We start from the raw sequence: 19,945 nt of genomic DNA, 5'->3' as shown, positions 1-19,945 counted from the left end.
CGTCTTCTGCTTCCTCCTTAGGGGCCCTGACGCCCTGCTCGGAAATGCCAGGGCTCCAGGGCCTCCCGTAGGGCATCAGAGCCCCCCGCGCCCCCAGAGACCCACGTGTGAAGGAGCGCTCCCCCCCACTCCGCCCCCCAACCTGCTCCCAGCGCCATGCAGATCGTCTAAACCATCACCTTCCACCCACCCGAGAGCAGGTGCCGCCCCACTCCCAGCCCCCAACACCAGGTCCTGGGGCTCCCGTCAGACCCGGCCTCACCCTCCCTAGAAGGACGCGGCCTCTAACCCACAATCTGGCCGGCCTCACCCATCATGGACAGAAAAACAGCGAATTCACTCCACAACAGGTGCAAACGCAAGACCGCCCTAAGAAAGCGTGACACAGCTCCGGGACAACTTCTACATGCCTGCTTGCGTCCTGCTTTCTGGCCTTTCTGCGGCAGATCTGCAGGGGTATAGCCCCGCCGCACCCTCTGCCAGGCGACGGAGACTGGGACCCCGCCCTTCTGCAAGTCGCCCCCAGGGGAACATGATTTCAGGTTCTTTAGGACCAGAAAGGCTGACCCAATGGGCGGGCTTCTCCCCTTCCCCAAGCCCCCAAGGCCTGTTCTGGGTTTGCCCCTCGTCCGCCCTCCTACCCACTGTGCCCGGCCCGCGGCCCCTCAAGGGGAACCCCGTCCCCCGACCCAGCGCAGCAGGCCCTTCCCCCCAACAAGTCCCTGCTGCCCACACCCCACGGGCACGTCCACACTGCAGCCAGGGTCCTCCCTGCACCCCGATGCTGGCGGCCTGGGGCCCTCGGCTGCACGAGTGGGTGTTCACCCCCAGAGCTCTGATCAGATCCAGATGCCATCGATTCAGCATGAGACATTTTCACTCAAACCCTGATTTTTCTGAAATGCAAATGAAACAACATAAAGATGAGACCCACGCCAGGTACTCAAGTCCCCAAGACCAGGAAGCAGAGGACAAGCCATCGCGTAACAGCTGAGGCCGAGACCACGGCCCCAGAGGGGCAGGAACACAGACCTGTGCCGGCCGCGGTCACACTGCACCGGGACGACAGGGAAGGAAGAACGTTCAGACACCTGGAAACTACTGTTCCTAACACGAAACTTCCAGGTGTGAACTCTGGTGTGCTCTCCATGGTGTAGCCTGAAATGATGGTATATCTGCCACTCGTGCTGACGACAGAAGAACCAAATCTTAACGTTTTGCTGTGAAATGACGACAACAGTTTCACGAACATCCTTAGTTCCTGGAGTGGATGCAAATCAACAGGAAATCGGCACCCGAATGGAAGATGCAGCACGGGGCGCGTTCGAGTCACAAAGAAACGTGATGTCTTAAAAGGAACATATTCAGTCTCTGAATCAAAAAATGCAAACTAAAACAATGAATTTAAAACCTCACCCATCAAATGGAGCGAGTCTGTGGGTTTTTACATTAGCAAACTTGGTGTTAAAAACGGGCAGTTAAAATGGGCTCCGACAACCTGATGGGAGTAGATGCGACTCGGCACGCCCGCCCCAGGAAGTCCTCTGAGGACGCCTCAGGCACGGCGCACACGTGTGTGAGCGTCCACCCGCAATTACACTGCCGGGAACCCGTCCTGGGTTATCATTGTGGATCTGTGCAAACGTGAGAAGACTGAACTGGAAGCCGCCAGCATCCCCACGGCTGGGGCCTGGGCACGGGGGACACGGCAGAGGGGCTCTGTCGAGTTAGCCCAGCCCACCCCTTCAGGACCCTCCGAAGACCCGCGTGTCAGGCCGCCACTCGGTTGTGTTCGCTTCTAAACGCCCACTTGTGCCGCTTATGTTTGTTATTAAACGCGTGGAAAAAACGGCAAACAATCTAGGTCGCATTCAGCACCTTTAAACGTCCTCTACGTCCTCCCTCCATCCTGCAGAAATCAAAGCTGGGCCTTACGGGCTATGGTTTATGCAAGAAACGTGAATCGATGGACCCGTTCGCCAAGAAAGGCCTTCGCTCTACAGCCAGGGGGCTGGGAGGGCAAGCATAGGTGTTTGAATTTTACAAGATGAGTTTAGGAATGTATCCTTTTTTATTATTTCCCAGTTTAGGTCACTTTTTCGGTAAGTGACTACCTACGATTCCCCAACGTGTCAAATAAACGCACAGCTGCTAAAGATGACACAGGAGAAGAGAAAGCCCGACTGGGGGAAACAGCGACAGCACACGGACGTGGACGGGGTAGACGTGGGACGCACAGAACGTTCACACGTGGGTAAAACCTTTGTTATGTACAACTAAGTGAAGATCCAACAGGAAGAACCTACAAACCCCCAACAATCCCCTCAGATGCCGTGGCAGATGGCTCCTTTCTCTTGTTCTCGTTCTCCTGGAGCTTTTCCAACTCTGGCCCAACTAACAACGCATTTACGATCACGAGAAACATTCCTTGAACTTTTTCAGTAATTCACACTTGTTCCTCGCAGAACTTCTGCTAAAAGGAAAACCCAAGGTCTGTGACAAAAACGCCCGCTGGTGCGACGTCAACCAGCAAAGACAAACTCACGGCTGCCACAGAGAACCCTGGGGCGGCGAACCCTCTGCGGGATGGGCCAGGAAGGGCCGGCAAGTCTGTCACCGGTGACTGGGCAGGGAGGCAGAGCCGCACGGCCCGCGGCCCGGTCCACAGGCAGAATCCCACCCTGGGTACCATCCAGCAAGCACTCCGTGTCCCTCTGGGCCCTCGGTGACACGAAGTCATCTGTCGGGACACCGGGGTACAGGTGTCAGGAGGTGCTGCGTTTCAGGGCCCAAGGGAGGCCCAGGGGTTTCACTCTGTCAAACCAGAATCCCCTTAAAATCTGGATCCTGTGAACACAGGACCTTGATGAACAGAGTCCTGAGCTCAAACAACAGAGGCCGGGCTTCCCTGGTGGCGCAGTGGTTGAGAGTCCGCCTGCCGATGCAGGGGACACGGGTGCGTGCCCCGGTCCAGGAGGATCCCACATGCCGCAGAGCGGCTGGGCCCGTGAGCCATGGCCACTGAGGCTGCACGTCCGGAGCCTGTGCTCCGCAACGGGAGAGGCCACAACAGTGAGAGGCCCGCGTACCGCAAAAAACAAAAACAGAAACAAAACAAAACAAAAAAAAACAACAGAGACTGAGAGAAATAAGTCCAACTTCACCCTGGACCCTCGAAATCCGTGCAGCACATCTGCTCCGAGCCCAGACAGCGCCACCACTCTTGAGCCACCACCGCCGGCTCCCGTCCAGGCCCGCGCAGCGTAGACAGACTCCGTACCGGCCGTGCCCGTCTGAGCAGAGGGGCCGGGTTGAGTCCCACCTCCATCTGGGCCAACGCGATGCCACACTGCAGAGGTCTGGCCCTCACTCCACGAGTGACCCAGGGCTGTGGCCCAACCCCGCTCCCCCCGAGGCCCAGCCCCCCTCAACAAACAGCACAGAGCCACAGGAGGAGAAGCCAGGGCTGGCGTCCGAGCAAGAACCACGCTGTTCTACGCTGCAGAAAAACGAGGCTTGCTCAACACCAAAGAGAAGGGCTTCCAGCGAGGGACTGCGTGCGGAAAACGCCCCGAGGGGCCACAACGCGCGTCAGGCTGGGTGCCGAGCCCCAGGTCCACAGCGCACCCCGGGCTGACTCGCTCACCGAGGAGCAGGGCTGAGAAAGCATCCTGGCTGTACCAGGAGACAGACAGCATTTTCCACCAGGTGCGACGCAGCCGCGGGGTCCAGGGCGGCACTGCTGGTCCTGCCACAGCGTCCTGCTCTTCACACGGCCTCAGAGTTTCTCCAACTTCACTCCGGGCAGAAAAAAGGTGATTCCGAGACAGGAAAAGCCCGTCGGCAAACAAGCACAGCAGTGCTGGCTGCACCGCTTTCGCCGCAGCGGGCTGAGCTCTCTCGCTCATGTCTCAAGCGGGAAGAGAAGCACCGTCAGCGCCCGGCGGGCCCCCACCTCACGGCCTGAGAGACACGGCCGGTCCCGCCAGCCCAGATCCCCTTCCGCGGCCCGAATCTCATCACCGAGGCCCAGGCCTGGGAAACAGCATTCAGGACGTGTGTTTCTAGACAAGCTCATTAAACCAGGCCTCGTTATGCATCCCTCACAAGCCTAGATTCCACGCGTGTTTCTTCGGTCTCCTGCCCTCAGTAACACAATCCAGGGGCTTTTCCATAACCTCACGGAACGCAAAGTGCAACCACAGAGCAGCTCCACGGTGAGGTCCCCGAGCCCTGACGGCAACTCACAGGCCCTTCCGGGACTGCTGGGGCCGACCGCGGCTCACCTGCCCTCTGCCCCCAACCTGAAGCAGGGAGGGGAGGGTCCCAGGAACACCTCCGCAAACGCAGGCCTGAGATTCCACGAATCGACTACCCCCCACCTGCTCTTTTCAAACCTTTGTGACGCTGGAGGAGGACTGGTCCTCCCAGTGGGGACGCCAGCCCCGTGTCCTCCTTCCGAGGGTCACTCCGACGGCCGGGGCGGGGGCTAGTCACGGGCTCACTCCCTGCGGCCCCTCCAGTCCAGTTCTAGAACAACTACAGCCGCTACACAGGCCCTTTATCTTAAACCCACAGTCTTCCAAAGGCCAATGGCACCAAAGCACTCATCAGGGCCACAGACCCTGGGTCACTCATGGCGTGAGGGCCAGACCTCTGCAGTGTGGCCCCACAGACACAGGGACACGCGTCCACCACACGTTTAGCACGCGCACACGCTCAGCACACACACGCTCAGCACACACACACTCAGCACACACACACATGCAGACGCGCACACATGCACACGCTCGGCCCCCTACACGCACACGCTCAGGAAACACACACAGACACACATGCACAACGTCAGACGCCATCCACTCTCTACTTCACACAACTGCAATTTTTAGTACGATGAGACATCTCTGCCGGTGACAGTTTTCACATTTCCTTCCACGCCTACATTCACCGCAGGAGCGTCCTGGGCACTGGAAGCCCTCCCATCAGGATCTGTCATGGGACCAGAGGCACAAAACAAAACCCACAGATACCCGGCTTCATAAATCAATAACCAATGAACTGCATTTCCACTCAGCAGGGTGACAAGTCCCCGTGGGGGAGGGAACAGGCAGCCCCAGGACGGCGCCGCCAACAGCGTCGCCACCACCTTCGACCCGCGCGCCTCTGACCCACGGGCCTCGTCGCAGGAAATCGTGGCAACACCGCCACGTGCACATTAAGGACAGCCCCTGAGCTCTGGTGTGAGTCCCACACACGAGGGCCGAGGGTCCCGGGAGCAACGAAGGGGCCAGGGAAGTTAAGGACGGCGCGGAGGCGCACTTTCCAGAGGGAACGGTGGTGGTGAACCCCCGAGCCACCAGGCTTCTTTCCACGTATTGCCGGAAAATGGTTAAACGCGGGAATGACAGCGTTTTGTCCAGACGCCTTTTAGAAAAACACACGAAGACTTCACCTCTTCGTGCACTAGGCACAGAAGCCCCACGGCGGGCGGGCAGCTCGGCCTCAGGCGCACCGGCCTGTGCCCTCACCCTCCCGTGCCCTCACCCTCCCCACCCCCACTCTCCGGGGTTCAGGGGGAACGCGCCGGGGTCACCGTCACGGCTCCGGCAAACCCCAAACCCCACGCGAGGCCGGCAGCTCGCCAGGGGTCCTCGGCCCAGTAGGGCAGGACCCTGGGCCCGACGCACCTACGACGGGGTAGAGAGAAGCTCCAGGTACGCCCAGGAGACTGGCCCACCGCAGGGGGACAGCCCACGCTGCCCCGTCCCAGCCCCTCCAGCCCCAGCAGTCCCCCACGGAGCCCCCAGAGCTCTGTCGAGCTGGAGTCCCAGCCCACCACCCCCTTCAACTCAAGGGGCTTTGATCTTACACGAGCGACCACACTGAGGCCCCACTGCTTAAGTTACCGCTGGCTGCCAGGGTCGGCTTCCCGGGCTCAAACGTCACACCCTCCTTAAGACTCAGGCAGCGGGACACGGGCCAAGCCCTGACCCGGCCGTGGCCTCCAGCCCGCTGACCCCCAGCCCCAGTGAGACCTGGTTCCAGCACACTTGACGGCCCCTAGCTCAGCACAGGCAAGGCCACTTCACCTGCATCTCCTCAGGCCGGTATCACCACGGCGCCGACCTCCACGGCTGGTGTCACCTACTCACATCGCAACGGACGGTCCTGCATCACTCCACCCAGCCACCGGGCTGCCTGCGCTTTGCGGGGCTGTGTCTCCAGGAGGGACCATCGGAAGAGGCCGCTAAGCAGTCCTCCTCCTGCAGCCGGGCCCGGGGCCGTGACCGTCTGTCTCTACTTCCCCCAGACGCCCCGGAGCAGGAAGATGGCTCTCCTCCAGGGGTTCACACAGGAGGGCAAGAAACTCGGCCCCCGAACACCAGCCCCGGCACCGCAGCGCCCTCACTGCACGCCTGCTGCCCGGCCCGCGTCCTTGGGGCGAACGTAGCAGAGAAGCAGGCACGGCCTTCGACCGACAGAGATGATAAACTCATACCCACAGACACCACACAGGGGCACCCGAGTCCACACACGCTGGCGGGAGGACTTCACACCTGTTATGTGGTCCCACAGATACAGACACATTTTACGCCTCCAGCTGTGTCTCGGGCTGTACTTCCGTGCAATTAATGAGTGGATAAGTCCACGGCCTCTTTTCCCTAACGTTCACAGAACAGCACATTCTGAGAAACACTGAAGGACAGAGCTGGGGTTTCAGTTAACTATTACCAAGAGTAGTACAGGGCTACACGGCCCATAAAATATATTTGGGGGCCTAAAAGCCTGTTTCTTGCAAAATGTGAAGAGAAATCACTCACTACGTCCTATAGCTTCATAACAAATATAAAGCTAAAGGAGAATTTTTTACCACATTTTGTCCATCACCGAACTTCACTCTTTCTGAGACAAAGAGTTGCCGAAACCAGTGCTCAGCGCTTTACGGATCGAAGCTGAACTAGCTTCCCGCGAGGTACACAAGGCAGGTGCTCGGGGCGCAGCCCAGGGCCGGGCCCAGCCCTCCTGCACTCAGGGCGTCCTCCCACAAGGGCATGATTGATTTACGAGTTAACCGTCGGCAGGACCCAGAAATTGGGCTGCGACTGAGCCTCCTAAGGGAGCTTACCGCCCGGCGTTCAGGCCTGCGAAGCCCAGGCGGAGGCCGGCGCACGGCTCCACACAAGCTGTGGGTTTCTCCTCTTCTTTTCACCTTTACCTTGTTTCATGTGCTTTAAAAGCCTGAAAATCAACTCTTCTGTGGTTTATGTGTGGTCATTCTGAAACAAAGTGGGAACCTACCAAGAACACAGCACTAGGCAAACGTCTGTCCAGCAAGAAGCAAACATACTTACATCTTTTGCCATGTTACCAGATCCGTGAAATCGATGCTATAAATGTTCACCCTCCAGAGAAGAAAGAAGGTTTTTCTGGTAAGAAGAAGGAAAAACGAGGAATGAGTAAGGATGAAATAAGAAGTAACACCAACGTTCCCCCAGCACCACCGCTGTCCCCACTGCCCCTCCGGGTAGCAGGTGCCTTCCTTTCCAAACCCTCACACCCCATCCCCAGAGCGCGCGCAGCCCAGAAATGCCCCCTACCTTGGAGACTTTAAAGTCATCCCAGGCAGGGCAGCCCGTCAGCCACCAGGATGCCCGCCCAGCCTCCCTGACGCGCACAAAGACCCCGCGCGGATAAGCCTGGCACCGCGGCCCCGCGCACACGCGCTCCCACTGGCGCTCCCGGCCCACCCGCGACCACCGGCCGACCGGTAACTCTGACAGGTGGGCTTCCGGGGTCCCGGCCTCCGGCCTGTCACTAGGCCGCGGCCGCCACCCGCGAGCGCCCCCCGCGCGCCGGAACCGGCAGTCGGCGGGCAGGTGGGCCCGGCGCCGCCCGGACCCCGCGCCCCAGACCCCGCGCGCTCGGACCCGCCCCGCTCCGACCCCCGCCGGGTGCGGACGCGGACGCGCGCGCCGCTCCGCCTGGAGGCCGCCCGCAGGCCCCGCCCGGGACCCCGGCCCGCGACCCCGCTGGGCCGGTCACCTGGGCGCCCACGCGGCGGCCCTCGGCGCGCGGGGACCGGGTCGGCGCACGCGGCGCGGGGGCGGGGGGCGGCGGGGTCCGCGGGCGCTCAGCGCGCGCGCCCCTCCGGGACCCCGGCCCGCCGCACCTGGCGGGCGGTCGGCGCGCGGACACCGGGCGCGCACACGCGGGCGGGCGGGCTGAGGGCGGCGGTCCCGGCGGCGCTCGGCCGGGGTCCCTGCCCTGCCGAGGCGCCGGGGCGCGGGGCTCACCCTGCGAGCGTCGGGCGGCGTGACGTGCGCGGCGCGGTGACGTGGGCGGCGGCCCGGCTCCCGCAGCGCGCCTGCGCGCCTTTTCGCGCCTTCGGCTCCCTCCTCCTCCTCCTCCTCCCCCCCCTCCCCTCCCCCTCCTCCCCCTCCCCCTCCCGCCCGGAGGCCCGCGCTCGAGCTCCGAGGGGATGGGCTGCGCCTGCGCGTGCCCGCGTGTGTGCGCGCGCCGACCGGGGATGGAGAGGAGGGCCTGGCCCAGGACGCGGCGGTGCGCGCGCGGGGTAGCCGGGCCGGGGATGTGTGCACGTGTGCGCACACGGGGGATGGGAGCCGGGGGTGCACGGGCGAGTGTGCGCACCCGGGGAACAGGGGCTGGGATGTGTGCACATGTGTGCGCACCTGGGGGATCGGGGCAGGGGGTGCACGGGCGTGTGTGCGCACATGGGGGACAGGGACCAGGGTGCAAGCGCGTGTGTGTGCACTCGGGGGACAGTGGCCTGGTGTGTGTGGCTGTGTAGGCACACGGGGGCCAAGCGATGGGTGTGCATAGCCAGGGGCAAGGTATACATGTGCACACGGAGGACAGGGGTCGAATGTGTGTGTGTGTGTGTGTGTGTGTGTGTGTGTGCGCGCGTGCACGTGCAGATGTGCGGACTTGGAGGAGCAGGGTTCCAGTGTGTGCGCAGCGTGTATGTGTACTCGCGGAGGAGAAAAGCAGGCTGGGTTTGTGCCCGTGGGCGTGTATGGGCGGGTGCATGTGTACGTGCACAGGAGGGAGAGGAGGCCAGGCGTGTGCCTGTGCAGGTGCACGGAGAAGACCGGGTGTGTGCGCACGCCGGTGGAGGGCCCTGTCCACTGGGTGCTCTCCTGCTCCTGCCTTGCCGGTGGGCTCCACGCCCACGCCCGGCCTCTGGCCAGATTCCGTGTCCTCGGGGCAGAAGGGTGCGGGTTTGCTCCTTATCGCCGGGTGGACTGGACCTAGTGGATACTGAGCCCTGGACACTTGTCCCTCCTGTAGCCCACCACCGGCAGGGCCAAGGGCATGGGGCCGGCTGCCGGAGACCCAGCAGAGGGTGGGCGGGGCCTGGGAGCCAGTGCAAAGGTCAGCGCCTAGTCAGAGGACTGGAGGGTGGATAGAAGGCCCCTTCCCTGCACCTAGGGTGTCGCTGCCCCCACCCAGGACTGGGAGCGTTTCACGATTAACCACTGTTATGCTGATTATGCCCATACCAGCTGGCAAAGCCACTCCAGTCTTTTTTTTTTTTAATCTATATGATTGCACGGGGTCTTGGTTGAGGCTGGGCTCCTTAGTCGGGGCACATGAACTCAGCTGCGGCATGCGTGTGGGATCTAGTTCCCTGACCAGGGATCGAACCCCGGCCCCCTGGATTGGGAGCGCGGAGTCCTATCCCCTGCGCCACCAGGGAAGTCCCACTACTCCAGTCTTGAACTGTTAATGCCCTGGTTAGCGTTGGTTTCTTGAAGAGCAGAAATCTTCCCATTCTTTCTGCTGATTAGTACACTGCACTTAGAGAAACAGGGATGGAGAGGAGAAGGGGGGAATAAAAGGCTTCAGAGGGACAGTCCTGCTTTCCTGCGGGCAGAGCACCTCGCTTCCCTGTGGTGAAATGCACACCGCTCCCCAATGGTCACCAGGGCCCCATGGTGTCGGAACCTACAGCCCTCCGTTCTGTCCCTCAAGTGGTCATGTGTTACTAGCCCCACAGTTCTTTCCCAGGAATTCTTTCTTGTTTACTATATTGGAATCTTCACCCCCAGACGGCAGGTGGAAGCCCACTCCCAGCCCTTGGACCCAAGTGCACAGCCAGCAAGCCTCTTGGTGACGGCTGGGGGCTCAGAGTGAGAAAGAAACGCTGGGCCAGAGTACGACTCTTAGACCTCTCCCTACAGAGTCAAGATTCCAAGAATTCAACCACATTGACACGGATAACTAGCTCTCATATTCAAAATAATTTCTGCGCAGAAGTCACTAGTGAAACATTCTGAACTCGCAGGAGCTACCGCAGCACTAAGTCTGCTGAGGCTGGTTTGCGTGGAACCTCCCTGCCTCCATAGTCAGGTGCCCCCCAGAGCCCCTGTGCCTGTGTTAAAAGGTAACAGAATACAATTTGGGGTTGAGCATCCAAAGGCTTTTTGCCACTGCCTCACCTTAAACCCCTAGGCTGGCAGAACAGTAACCTTGGTGTGTGGTGAGCCGCACGCCCGTGTTCATCTGATCGCTCCACGTCCAGTCTGCGTCGGGGGGTGTACAGAAGCACAGCCCGTAGTGCCGCTTCCGTTCAGTGCTGACTCTCTCCTCCTCCCAGGGGCTGTATCACTGCTGTGTCGTGCAGGACACCACAGGAAAATGGTGCTATTCTGTGTTTTATTAGAAGGAAGTGACCCGTCCTTCCCAGGAAAACGGCTCACCTCTCACAAGCTTCCTCTTTCTTTGGGCACCTGCTCTGTTGAGTCTCGGAGTGTGATATAAAGCCTTCCCCCACCCCCACTAAACTCTCCTTTAAAGAGAGAGAAAGTTTTCTAATCCCTTGAAAATCTGAATTCTAAATCTGTCTGTTAGATATCCAGTTTGTCTTCGGTTCCCTTCTCAATGACTGGCCTTTTCTCCAGCAGTTTTCTGTTTTCCACCTTCTTGGGTAACCATGGCAATGGTGACATCAAGAGGTGGGAAGACAGGGAGGGGGGCAGGGGCTCATGGGACTTACGGGCGGGGTTCTGCATATGGACAAGTGACATTTTCTCTTTCTTTGGCCAAATATCAATAACGGCATCTTTAGAAAATTTTTTTCTACTTATTTGTGTGTAACATGAAATGTAAGTGAATTGGGTGGCTGGATGACTTGTTTGCAAACCTCAGGAAAAATCCCCTGGTCCTCTCCCCACGGAGGTCGCCACTTCTGAGCCCCACCCACCGCCCAGACACACGAAGACGTCCGTGTTTCTCCCTTCCTTACATCACGACTCCTTTTGAAAATTTCTGGTCAAAGCCAAGTCCCCCTCTGGGAAGGAGGGTCAGTCCTCGGCCTTCTGACATTACTATGTCCTTAGCACCTTAAACACCTGCACAACCACTTACAGGTTGAAGCCACGGTCCTTCGAAGAGCTCCCCTTGGATCCAACAAATTTTAGAAGATCACGGCATCCGATCTGACTCAGATGTACTCAAGCCCCTTTCATTCCTTTGCCCATTAATTCCGCAATTCACCCCAGTGTTCCGTCTGGGTGACTCGGTGTTGCTCCGGCTAAGATGACACCCAGGTTGTTTTCCACGGAATCCGACAATGTAAGGTTGGAGGCCCACCTCTCCTATGTCATGTCCTTCCTCGACAGAATCCATTACCATCAGCCAGGAGGAAAAGCGCCAGAGCCCACAGCACAACTTTAGGGAACTTCACTTTGGGTAGAACCAAAAGCCTTTGGTCATTTCCCCACTGCTGTCCACTTACCTTGCTGATTCAGAGAAGGGCCCTACAGCCCAACCTGCTACGATGGAGCTGAGATGAAGGGAAGTCAAATGACCCTGGACAAGTAATCTCAGCCTCTCCGATGCTCAGATTCCTTTAGCTGAGAAATAAGTAGATAGAAATATAGTTCTTTGATAAGAAGACAAGCCACGATTTCAGAAGCTTTACCTGTCCTACATTCCTCACTCACCTAACAGTTCTGAGGCCTAAACATGTGCCAGGTAGTATCTGAGTGCTGACACTGCACAGATTAATAAGACACGATTAGAAATTCCCTGGCGCTCCAGTGATTGGGATTCCGTGCTTCCATTGCAGGGGTGGGGCGGGGGAAGAGTTCAATCCCTGGTTGGGGAACTAAGATCTCTCAAGTTGCACGGCACGGCCAAAACAGAAAGAAAGAAGATACAGGATTGCTGAGAGTCGGACGGGAGAGACAGACCGCCACCAATGAAATACAACGCGCGGGGGCAAGGCTCCCTGCATGGTTGGAAACTGGAATTGCGGAAGCAGAGAGGAGCGATTATGGCCCCTGCAGGCAGTCAGGGAGTGCTTCGCAGCAAAGGTGACACTGAGATGGGCTATGACCAGCTGAGGTGTGTGTGTGCGAGCGTGCACGTGCACACGTGAGTACGTGTGTGTTCCTGCACATGCAGAAAAGGACACATCTTGGAAAATGCCTGTAGCTGCTTACACCCGTGTCGCGGGCAGGGCAGCTACAACCAAACACGACAGACTGGTGGCGTATAAGCAACAGAAGTTATTTCTCACGGTTACGGGGCCGGAAGTCCAGAATCGGGGCGCCAGCCTGTGCCGTTCTGGTGGGACCCTCTTCCTGGCTCACAGACGGCTGCCTCGTTACCCTCACAGGGCAGACAAGGTGAGCTGGCTCCCTGGCCTCTTCCAACACGGGCACTAATCCCATCTGTAGGGCTCTGCCCCATGACCTCCTTACCCCCTAAAGACCCCCACCGCCAAACACCGCCTGTAGCAGAAGAAAAATAAGTTCCCCTCTATTCTAAGTTCTAGGCTGTGGCCCTTAGATCAACAAGAGAAAAGCAGAAGGTGAACGTGTGTACCTCGTGTGTACAGGGGAGCACCTAGCGGAAGATGAGTAACTCCCAGAGTGGCTTAGAACTCAGGCTTAAAGACCACGTCCAGCTAAAGACAAAAGAAAGAAGGGTGCGCAGGAGGTGACAGGGAAATGCAGAAGACAAGTAAGGTGCCTGTGCAGGTTACACCCCAGTCCCCTTCACTGACACGCATTTCTCCTGACTTCCTCACCTACGTCCTCCTGGGACAGACAGAGTTCCTTGACGCATGTAGCTTTCCCAGGTGAAAGGGTTAGCCTCTGCCCTGTTCCCAGAGCTTCTCCCGAAGGAGCGGCATGTCCTGTCACCTTTCACACCTCACTGGGGCTGCAAACATTCAGACCATAACAGTCCTACTGGCTTAGCTGGGGCCACACCTGGCTGTAAGTGATGCCAGAAATGCAGTCATCATTCTGGGTCCTTTACCTGCCAAGCATTTCAAGCTCTATAAAAAAAGGGGGCAGAGAGTGGGCGTGAGGAGACAATTATCAGTTTGTTCTGAACGATGAAGAGAGATTTGTGTTTCAGAGAAGTAAGGCACGTGGTGGGCAGAGGAGAGGTTGCAGAGCACAGCTCTGGGGACTGACTGAGAAGGGCCACAGAGTCAGGGGTCACTTGAGGTCTGGACTCAGAAACAACAACAAGGGCCGAGGAAGCTGGGCGCCCTCGGACGCCCACCCAGCAGCACCGGCGCACAGATGGGGCCGCGGAGGCTGGAAGGGCTTTGGAGGCACCCAGCCAGAGCTCCTGATCCAGAGTCAGAACTGTGCACAGGTGCCTCAGCCTGGGTGGGCCTCCTCTACTCTCCAGCTCCTGGTGGCGGTGCCTCTCGGGCTCCCAGGGTGGGACGTGGCACCCGCCTCCTGCCAGTGTTAATGAGGGCACATTTCCTCACTATAGGGAGTTGCTTCAGACACCAACAGCCTCCAAAACGCAAGTGTTTGCTACCAAGAGCTGCACCAGTGGATGCTGAGGGAAGGGGTAGGGGCAGCCCCCGGCCCAGATTCACAGGCGCCAGGCGAGGACCGGGAAGGTGGATGTGGGCAGGCTGGGCAGCTGGACAGACGGGATGGGTCAGGGAGGTCGGGGCAAGCATTCCTGACGGTCGAGTTGCAGAGGAACATGACAGTGAGACACGGACAGACGTTCAGGGCACAAGACCAGCACCCGGACACGCTCGGGTTGAAAACGTGCCCGTGCCATGGGCGGCGTGCAGGGGCTGGGGTGCTCTGGGAGCTCAGTCCCCAGAGGAAGACAGAGGACGCACTCCCAGGAAGGAAGACCTGCTGGTCCTGCCCCATCCCCACCTGGTCCCTGGAGGGCTCTTCCCACCCCTCCCCCACCCCGACCTGTCGCCCTGCGGTCACTGGACCCTCTTCCTCCCTGGCCACACTGGCTGGTGGCTGCAACCCCCTCTGTCCATGGCTCCTGCAGGGCCCCTCAGCTGTGCCTCTTCCACGGGCCCAGGCCGGGTGAGTAACCTCCTCCAGGTACCCACCACCTCCTATTGCAGTCATTACCACCACCCACACCTCTGTGCACCTGCCCTCGCCCCTCACTACAGACAACGGAAAGTAGATCATGACACTTCCTGCTTAAAATTCTCCAGTGGACTGCCCCTGCTTCTGAGCTGGTGAGAAACTAGGGGCGCCTGAGTAAATAGACTCTGAGTACGAGGCGTTCTTTAACGCACTGCTGTCTCACAAAGTGGACGCGACGTCTCCAAGGCCCCAACTCTGGTGAATGTTCCACGTGCACTTGAGAAAAATGTGTATTCTGCTCTTGTTGGGGGGGTGCTCTACGTATGTCAGTCGGGTCGCAGTGCTCTATGGCGCCGTGCTAGTCCGCTGCTTCCGTGCTGACCTTCTTCCTGGGTGTTCTATCCACTGTCGAAAGTGGGGTGTTAAAATCCCCTATGTTATGGTATGCTGCCTATACTCCAATTCCGTCAGTGTTTGCTTCGTATATTTAGAAGCTCTGATGTTTAGCATATGTACATTTATAACTGTTATATCTTCTTGGCGAATTTACCCTTTTATCATTGTGACAAGTGACAAGAGACATTATATTATCATTATTATAATCATATAATGTTCTTCGTCTCTTGTAACAATTTTTTACTTAAAATCTATTTTGTGAGATATTAGTACAGCTACCCCTTCTCTCTTTCGGTTACAAATTGCAGGTAAAACCTTCCATCCTTTCACTTTCAACCTGTGTGTCCGTAGGTTGAGAGTCAGTCTTTTGTAGACAGCATATAGTTGTATTCTACTTTTTATCCATCTGCCAATCTATGTATTGTGATATGGGAATTTAATTCATATTAATACATATTTATACATTATTTTTTCAATAACATTTATATTTATGCATTTGCCATTTAAGTCATGTAGGAAAAATAAAAAGTGGAGTTGAGAATCAAAAATACAACAATATTGGCTTTTACATTAGCCTGTGTATTTACCCTTCACGTAGGTCTTTACTTCTTCCTATGGCCTCTGGTTATTGTCTAGTGTCCTTACATTTCAACCTGAAAGACTCCCTATAGCATCTTTTGTAGAATGGGTCTAGTGGAAATGAACTCCCACTGCTTTTGTCTACCTGGGAATAGCTTACTTTCTCCCTTATTTTTGAAGCACAGTTTTGCTGGATATAGAATTCTTGATTGGCAGGTTGTTTTTTTTTTCTTTCAGTACTTCAAATACGTTATTCTACCGCCTTCTGACTTCCATGGCTTCTAATGAGAAACTGGCTATTAATCTTACTGAGAATCCCTTGTAAGTGGTAAGTCACATCTCATTGCTTTCAAGATTCTCAGTCTTTGTCTTTTGAGTTTGATTATAACGTGTTTCCGTGTGGATCTCTTTGACTTTACCCTACTTTGAGTTCATTGAGCTTCCTGGATTTGTAGATTCATATTTTTCATCAACTTATACACCATGACCAAGGGGAATTTACTCCAGGAATGCAAAGATAGTTCAACATAAGAAAATCAATCGATGTAATGTATCACATTAATAGAACAACATATACACACACACACGTATATCTGTTAGGTACTTGCATGCTCTGACCTGTACACTGGACTCCAGTCTGTGCTTTCTCTACTGAGGGCCATGGGGTGTAGAGGCGTTCTCAGGTCGTGCCTTAGCTGTCTGCCTACATATCCATGCAGACTATCCCAGACGGTTATGTTAAAGCTGATGGCATATCAGTGCCCTCAACAAGGTAAAAACTTCCCTCTTCCGTGTGGGAGTCTGGCCAGACTGCTAAGGGCTGGTATGATGCTACATGGTCACACCTTCCCCTCTGATCTAAGTGCTCGTCACTCCTGGGGATCCTGCCGCAGCTAGTCTTTGTTCTGTGGTGTGGTTGTTGTCTTATTGAACACCACGATGTTAGCTCCAGGTGCACAACACAGTGACTTGGTATTTGTATGTATTATGAATTCATCACCACTATAAGTCTAGTTACAACCTGTCACCAAAGGTATTACATAGTTATGGACTATATTCCCCACACTGTACATTTCATCCCCGTGACTCACTTATTTTATAATGGGAAGTTTGCTCCTCTTAATTTCCATCACCTATTTCACTCATTCCCTCACGCTCCTCCCCTCTGGCAACCTGTTTGTTCCCTGTATTTATGACTCTGTTTCAGTTTTGTCATGTTTGTTCATTTTTAAAGTCCACATATAAGTAAAACCATACAGTATTTGTCTTTCTCTGACATATTTCACTCAGCATACCCTCTAGTTCCATCTGTGTTCTCACTAATGGCCAAGACTTCATTCTTTTTATGGCTGAGTATTATTCCATTGTACATAAAAACAACACATCTTCTTTATCCATTCATCTATTGATGGGCACTTAGGGTGCTTCCACATCTTGACTACTGTACATAATGCTGCAATGAACATACGGGTGCATGTATTTTTTTGAATTAGTGTTCTGTTTTCTTTGGTTACATACCAAGAGTAGAATTGCTGGGTCATATGGTAGTTCTCTTTTTAATTTTTTGAGGAATCTCCATACTCTCTTCCATAGTGGCTACACCAATTTACACTCCCACCAACAGTGCACAAGGCTTCCCTTTTCTCCACATCCTCACCAACGTTTGTTGTTTGTAGTCTTCTTCACAACAGCCATTCTGACAGGTGTGAGATGCTACCTCATTTGTGGTTTTGATTTGCATTTCCCTGATGGTTAGTGACGTTGACCAGCAGTGCCTGCTGGCCATCTGTATGTCCTCCTGGGAAAAATGTCTATGCAGATACTCTGCCCATTTTTTAATCTGTTTTATTCTTTTTTTTTTTTTGATGTTGAGTTGTATGAGTTCTTTGTATATTTTGGAATATTAGCCCTTTATTGGATACATTGTTTGCAAATATCTTCTCCCATTCAGTAGGTTACCTTTTCATTTTGTTGATAGTTTCCTTAACTTTCATGTAGTCCCATTTGTTTATTTTTCTTTTGTTTCCCTTGCATTGAGACAGATCAAAAAATTATTGCTGAGACCAATGGCACAGAGTGTACTGCTTATGTTTTCTTCTAGGAGTTTTATGGTTTCAGGTCTTACATTTAAGTCTTTAGTCCATTTTGAGCTTACTTTTGTATATGGTGTAAGAAAATGTTCTAATTTCATTCTTTTGCATGTACTCTCCAGTTTTCCCAAAAACCACTTATTGAAGGGGCTGTCTTTTCCCCCTTGCATAATATATTCTTTCCTCCTTTGTCACAGATGAATTGACCAAGTAAGTATGGGTTTATTTCTGGGTTCTATTCTGTTCCACTGATCTATGTGTCTGTTTTTGTGCCAGTACCATGTTTATTGCAGCTTTGTAGTATAGTTTGAAATCAGGGAGCATGACACCTCCAGCTTCGTTCTTCCTTTTCAAGATTGCTTTGGCTATTTGGAGTCTTTATGTTTCCACAAGTTTTAGAATCATTTGTTCTAGTTCTGTAAAAAAAAAAAAAATGTCATTGGTATTTTGATAGGGATTGCATTTAATCTGTAGATAAACTTGGGTAGAATGATTATTTTAATATTAATTCTTCCAATCTACGAGCATGGAATATCTATTTGTGTGTTGTCTTCAATTTCTTTCATCAACGTCTTATAGTTTTTCAAGTACAGGTCTTTTATTTCCTTAGTGAGATTAATTCCTAGGTATGTTATTCTTTTTTTGATGTAACTGTAAATAGGATTGTTTTCTTAATTTCTCTTTCTGGTAGTTCACTGTTAATGTACAGAAATGCAACAGATTTCTGTATATTAATTTTGTATCTTTCCATTTTAGTGAATTTGTGTATTAGTTCCAATAGGTTTTTGGTGGAATCTTTAGGATTTTCTACATATAGTATCATGTCATTTGCAAACAGTGAGAGCTTTCCTTCTTCCTTTCCAATTTGGATGCCTTTTATTTCTTTTCCTTGTCTGATTGCTGTGGCTAGTACTTCCAATAATACATTGAATAAAAATGACAAAAGTGGGCATCCTTGTCTTGTTCCTGATCTTAGTAGAAATGCTTCCAGCTTTCACCGTTGAGTATAATATTAGCTATGGGCTTGTCATATATGGTGTTTGTTCTGTTGAAGTATGCTCAATCTATACCCGCTTTGTTGAGAGTTTTTATCATAAATGGATATTGAATTTTGTCGAAAGCTTCTTCTACATCTATTGAGATGATCATGTTTTGTGTTTTTTTTATTCTTCAATTTGTTAATGTGGTATATCACATTAATTGATTTAGATATTGAACCATTCTTGCATCCCTGGGATAAATCCCACTTGATCATGGTGTATGATCCTCTTAATGTGTTGTTGAATTCATTTGCAAATATTTTGTCCAGGATTTTGCAAATTCATTTGCAAATATTTTGTACGGAATTTTGCATCTATGCTCATCCGTGATATTGGCCTGTAATTTTCTTTTTTTGGAATATTGTTGTCTGGTTTTGGTATCAGGGTGATGCTGGCCTCACAGAATAAGTTTGGAAGTGTTCCTCTCTCTCCAATATCTTGGAATAGTTTCAGAAGAATATGTGTTCTTCTTTAAATGTTTGTTAGAATTCACCCATGAGGTCATCTGGTCCTGGATTTTGTTTCCTGTGGGCTTTCTGATTACTGATTCAATTTCATTACTGGTCATCTGTCTTTTCATATTTTCTATTTCTTCCTGATTCAGTCTTGGGAGAGTGTACATTTCTAGGAATCTATCCATTTCTTCTAGGTTGTCCTTTTTATTGGTGTATCATCATTTATAGTCATCTCTTACAATCTTTTGTATTTCTGTGGTGTTGGTTGTAACTTCTCCTTTTCCATTTCTGATTTTATTTGGGCCTCCTCTCTTTTCTTCATCTTTTCTTCTCTCTTTCTGCTCTTTTTCTTTCCTTCTACTAGCTCTGGGGTTTGTTTGCTCTTTTTTCTAGTTCCTTTAGGTGTAAGGTTAGATTGTTTATTTGAGATTGTTCTTGTTTCCAGAGGTGGGCTTGTATCACTTTAAACTTCCCTCTTAGAACTGCATTTGCGGCATCTCATAGATTTTTGGATCATTGTGTTTCCACTTTCATTTGTCTTCAGGTATTTTTTTTAAATTTCCTTTTTGATTTCTCCAGTGACCCACTGGTTTTTTAGTAGCACATTGTTTAGCGTCCATGTGTTTGTGTTTTTGCAGTTTTTATTCTCATGGTTGCTTTCTAGTCACATACTGTTGTGGTTGGAAAAGATGCTTGATATGATTTCAATTTTCTTAAATTTTGGCAGACTTGTTTTGTGGCCTAGCATGTGATCTAAATTGGAGAATGTCTTGATTATCTGCAAAACTTCATTTCTCCTTCAAATCTGAATAACAGCGTTACCAAGTAGAGTATTCTGACTTGTACGTTTTTTCCTTTCATCACTGCTGGGCCACACACAGGCCCAGAGGAAATGGTGATGGGTCAATGCTGGTATCTGGGAGGCAGGTGGTCTGCAGCCCCAGGTGCGGGGGTTAGAAGGGCTCTGAGCCTTCTGCGAGTCTGCAGGTGAGGGGAGAGAGAGGACAGGGGTTGACAGAGGGCTCTGTGAGTTCACCATG

General features: G+C 53.4%; 1 protein-coding gene across 3 annotated transcripts in view; it reads right to left on the bottom strand.

Annotated features, from left to right (window-relative positions):
• TFDP1 (transcription factor Dp-1) overlaps positions 1–8,293 on the bottom strand; it is a 29,268-nt gene extending 20,975 nt beyond the window's left edge. The window contains exons 1-2 of one of the 3 annotated variants that reach the window (XM_079903242.1): positions 8,171–8,293; positions 7,353–7,427 (exon numbers count right to left, since the gene is read on the bottom strand). In XM_079903242.1, coding sequence (XP_079759368.1) covers positions 7,353–7,364 — 12 coding nt within the window. In that variant the 5' untranslated portion in view covers positions 7,365–7,427; positions 8,171–8,293. Of the gene's footprint in view, positions 1–7,352; positions 7,428–7,598; positions 7,996–8,043 lie in introns of those variants that run through there. The other 2 variants (XM_079903241.1, XM_079903243.1) reach the window with 2 other exon arrangements.
• Between the last annotated feature and the right edge of the window lie 11,652 nt (positions 8,294–19,945).

This window comes from Stenella coeruleoalba, assembly GCF_951394435.1.
Source record: "Stenella coeruleoalba genome assembly, chromosome: 18".
Taxonomy (NCBI): Eukaryota; Metazoa; Chordata; class Mammalia; order Artiodactyla; family Delphinidae; genus Stenella; species Stenella coeruleoalba.
The sequence above is the reverse complement of the archived record's forward strand: the minus strand, read 5'-3'. Positions and strand labels throughout refer to the sequence as shown.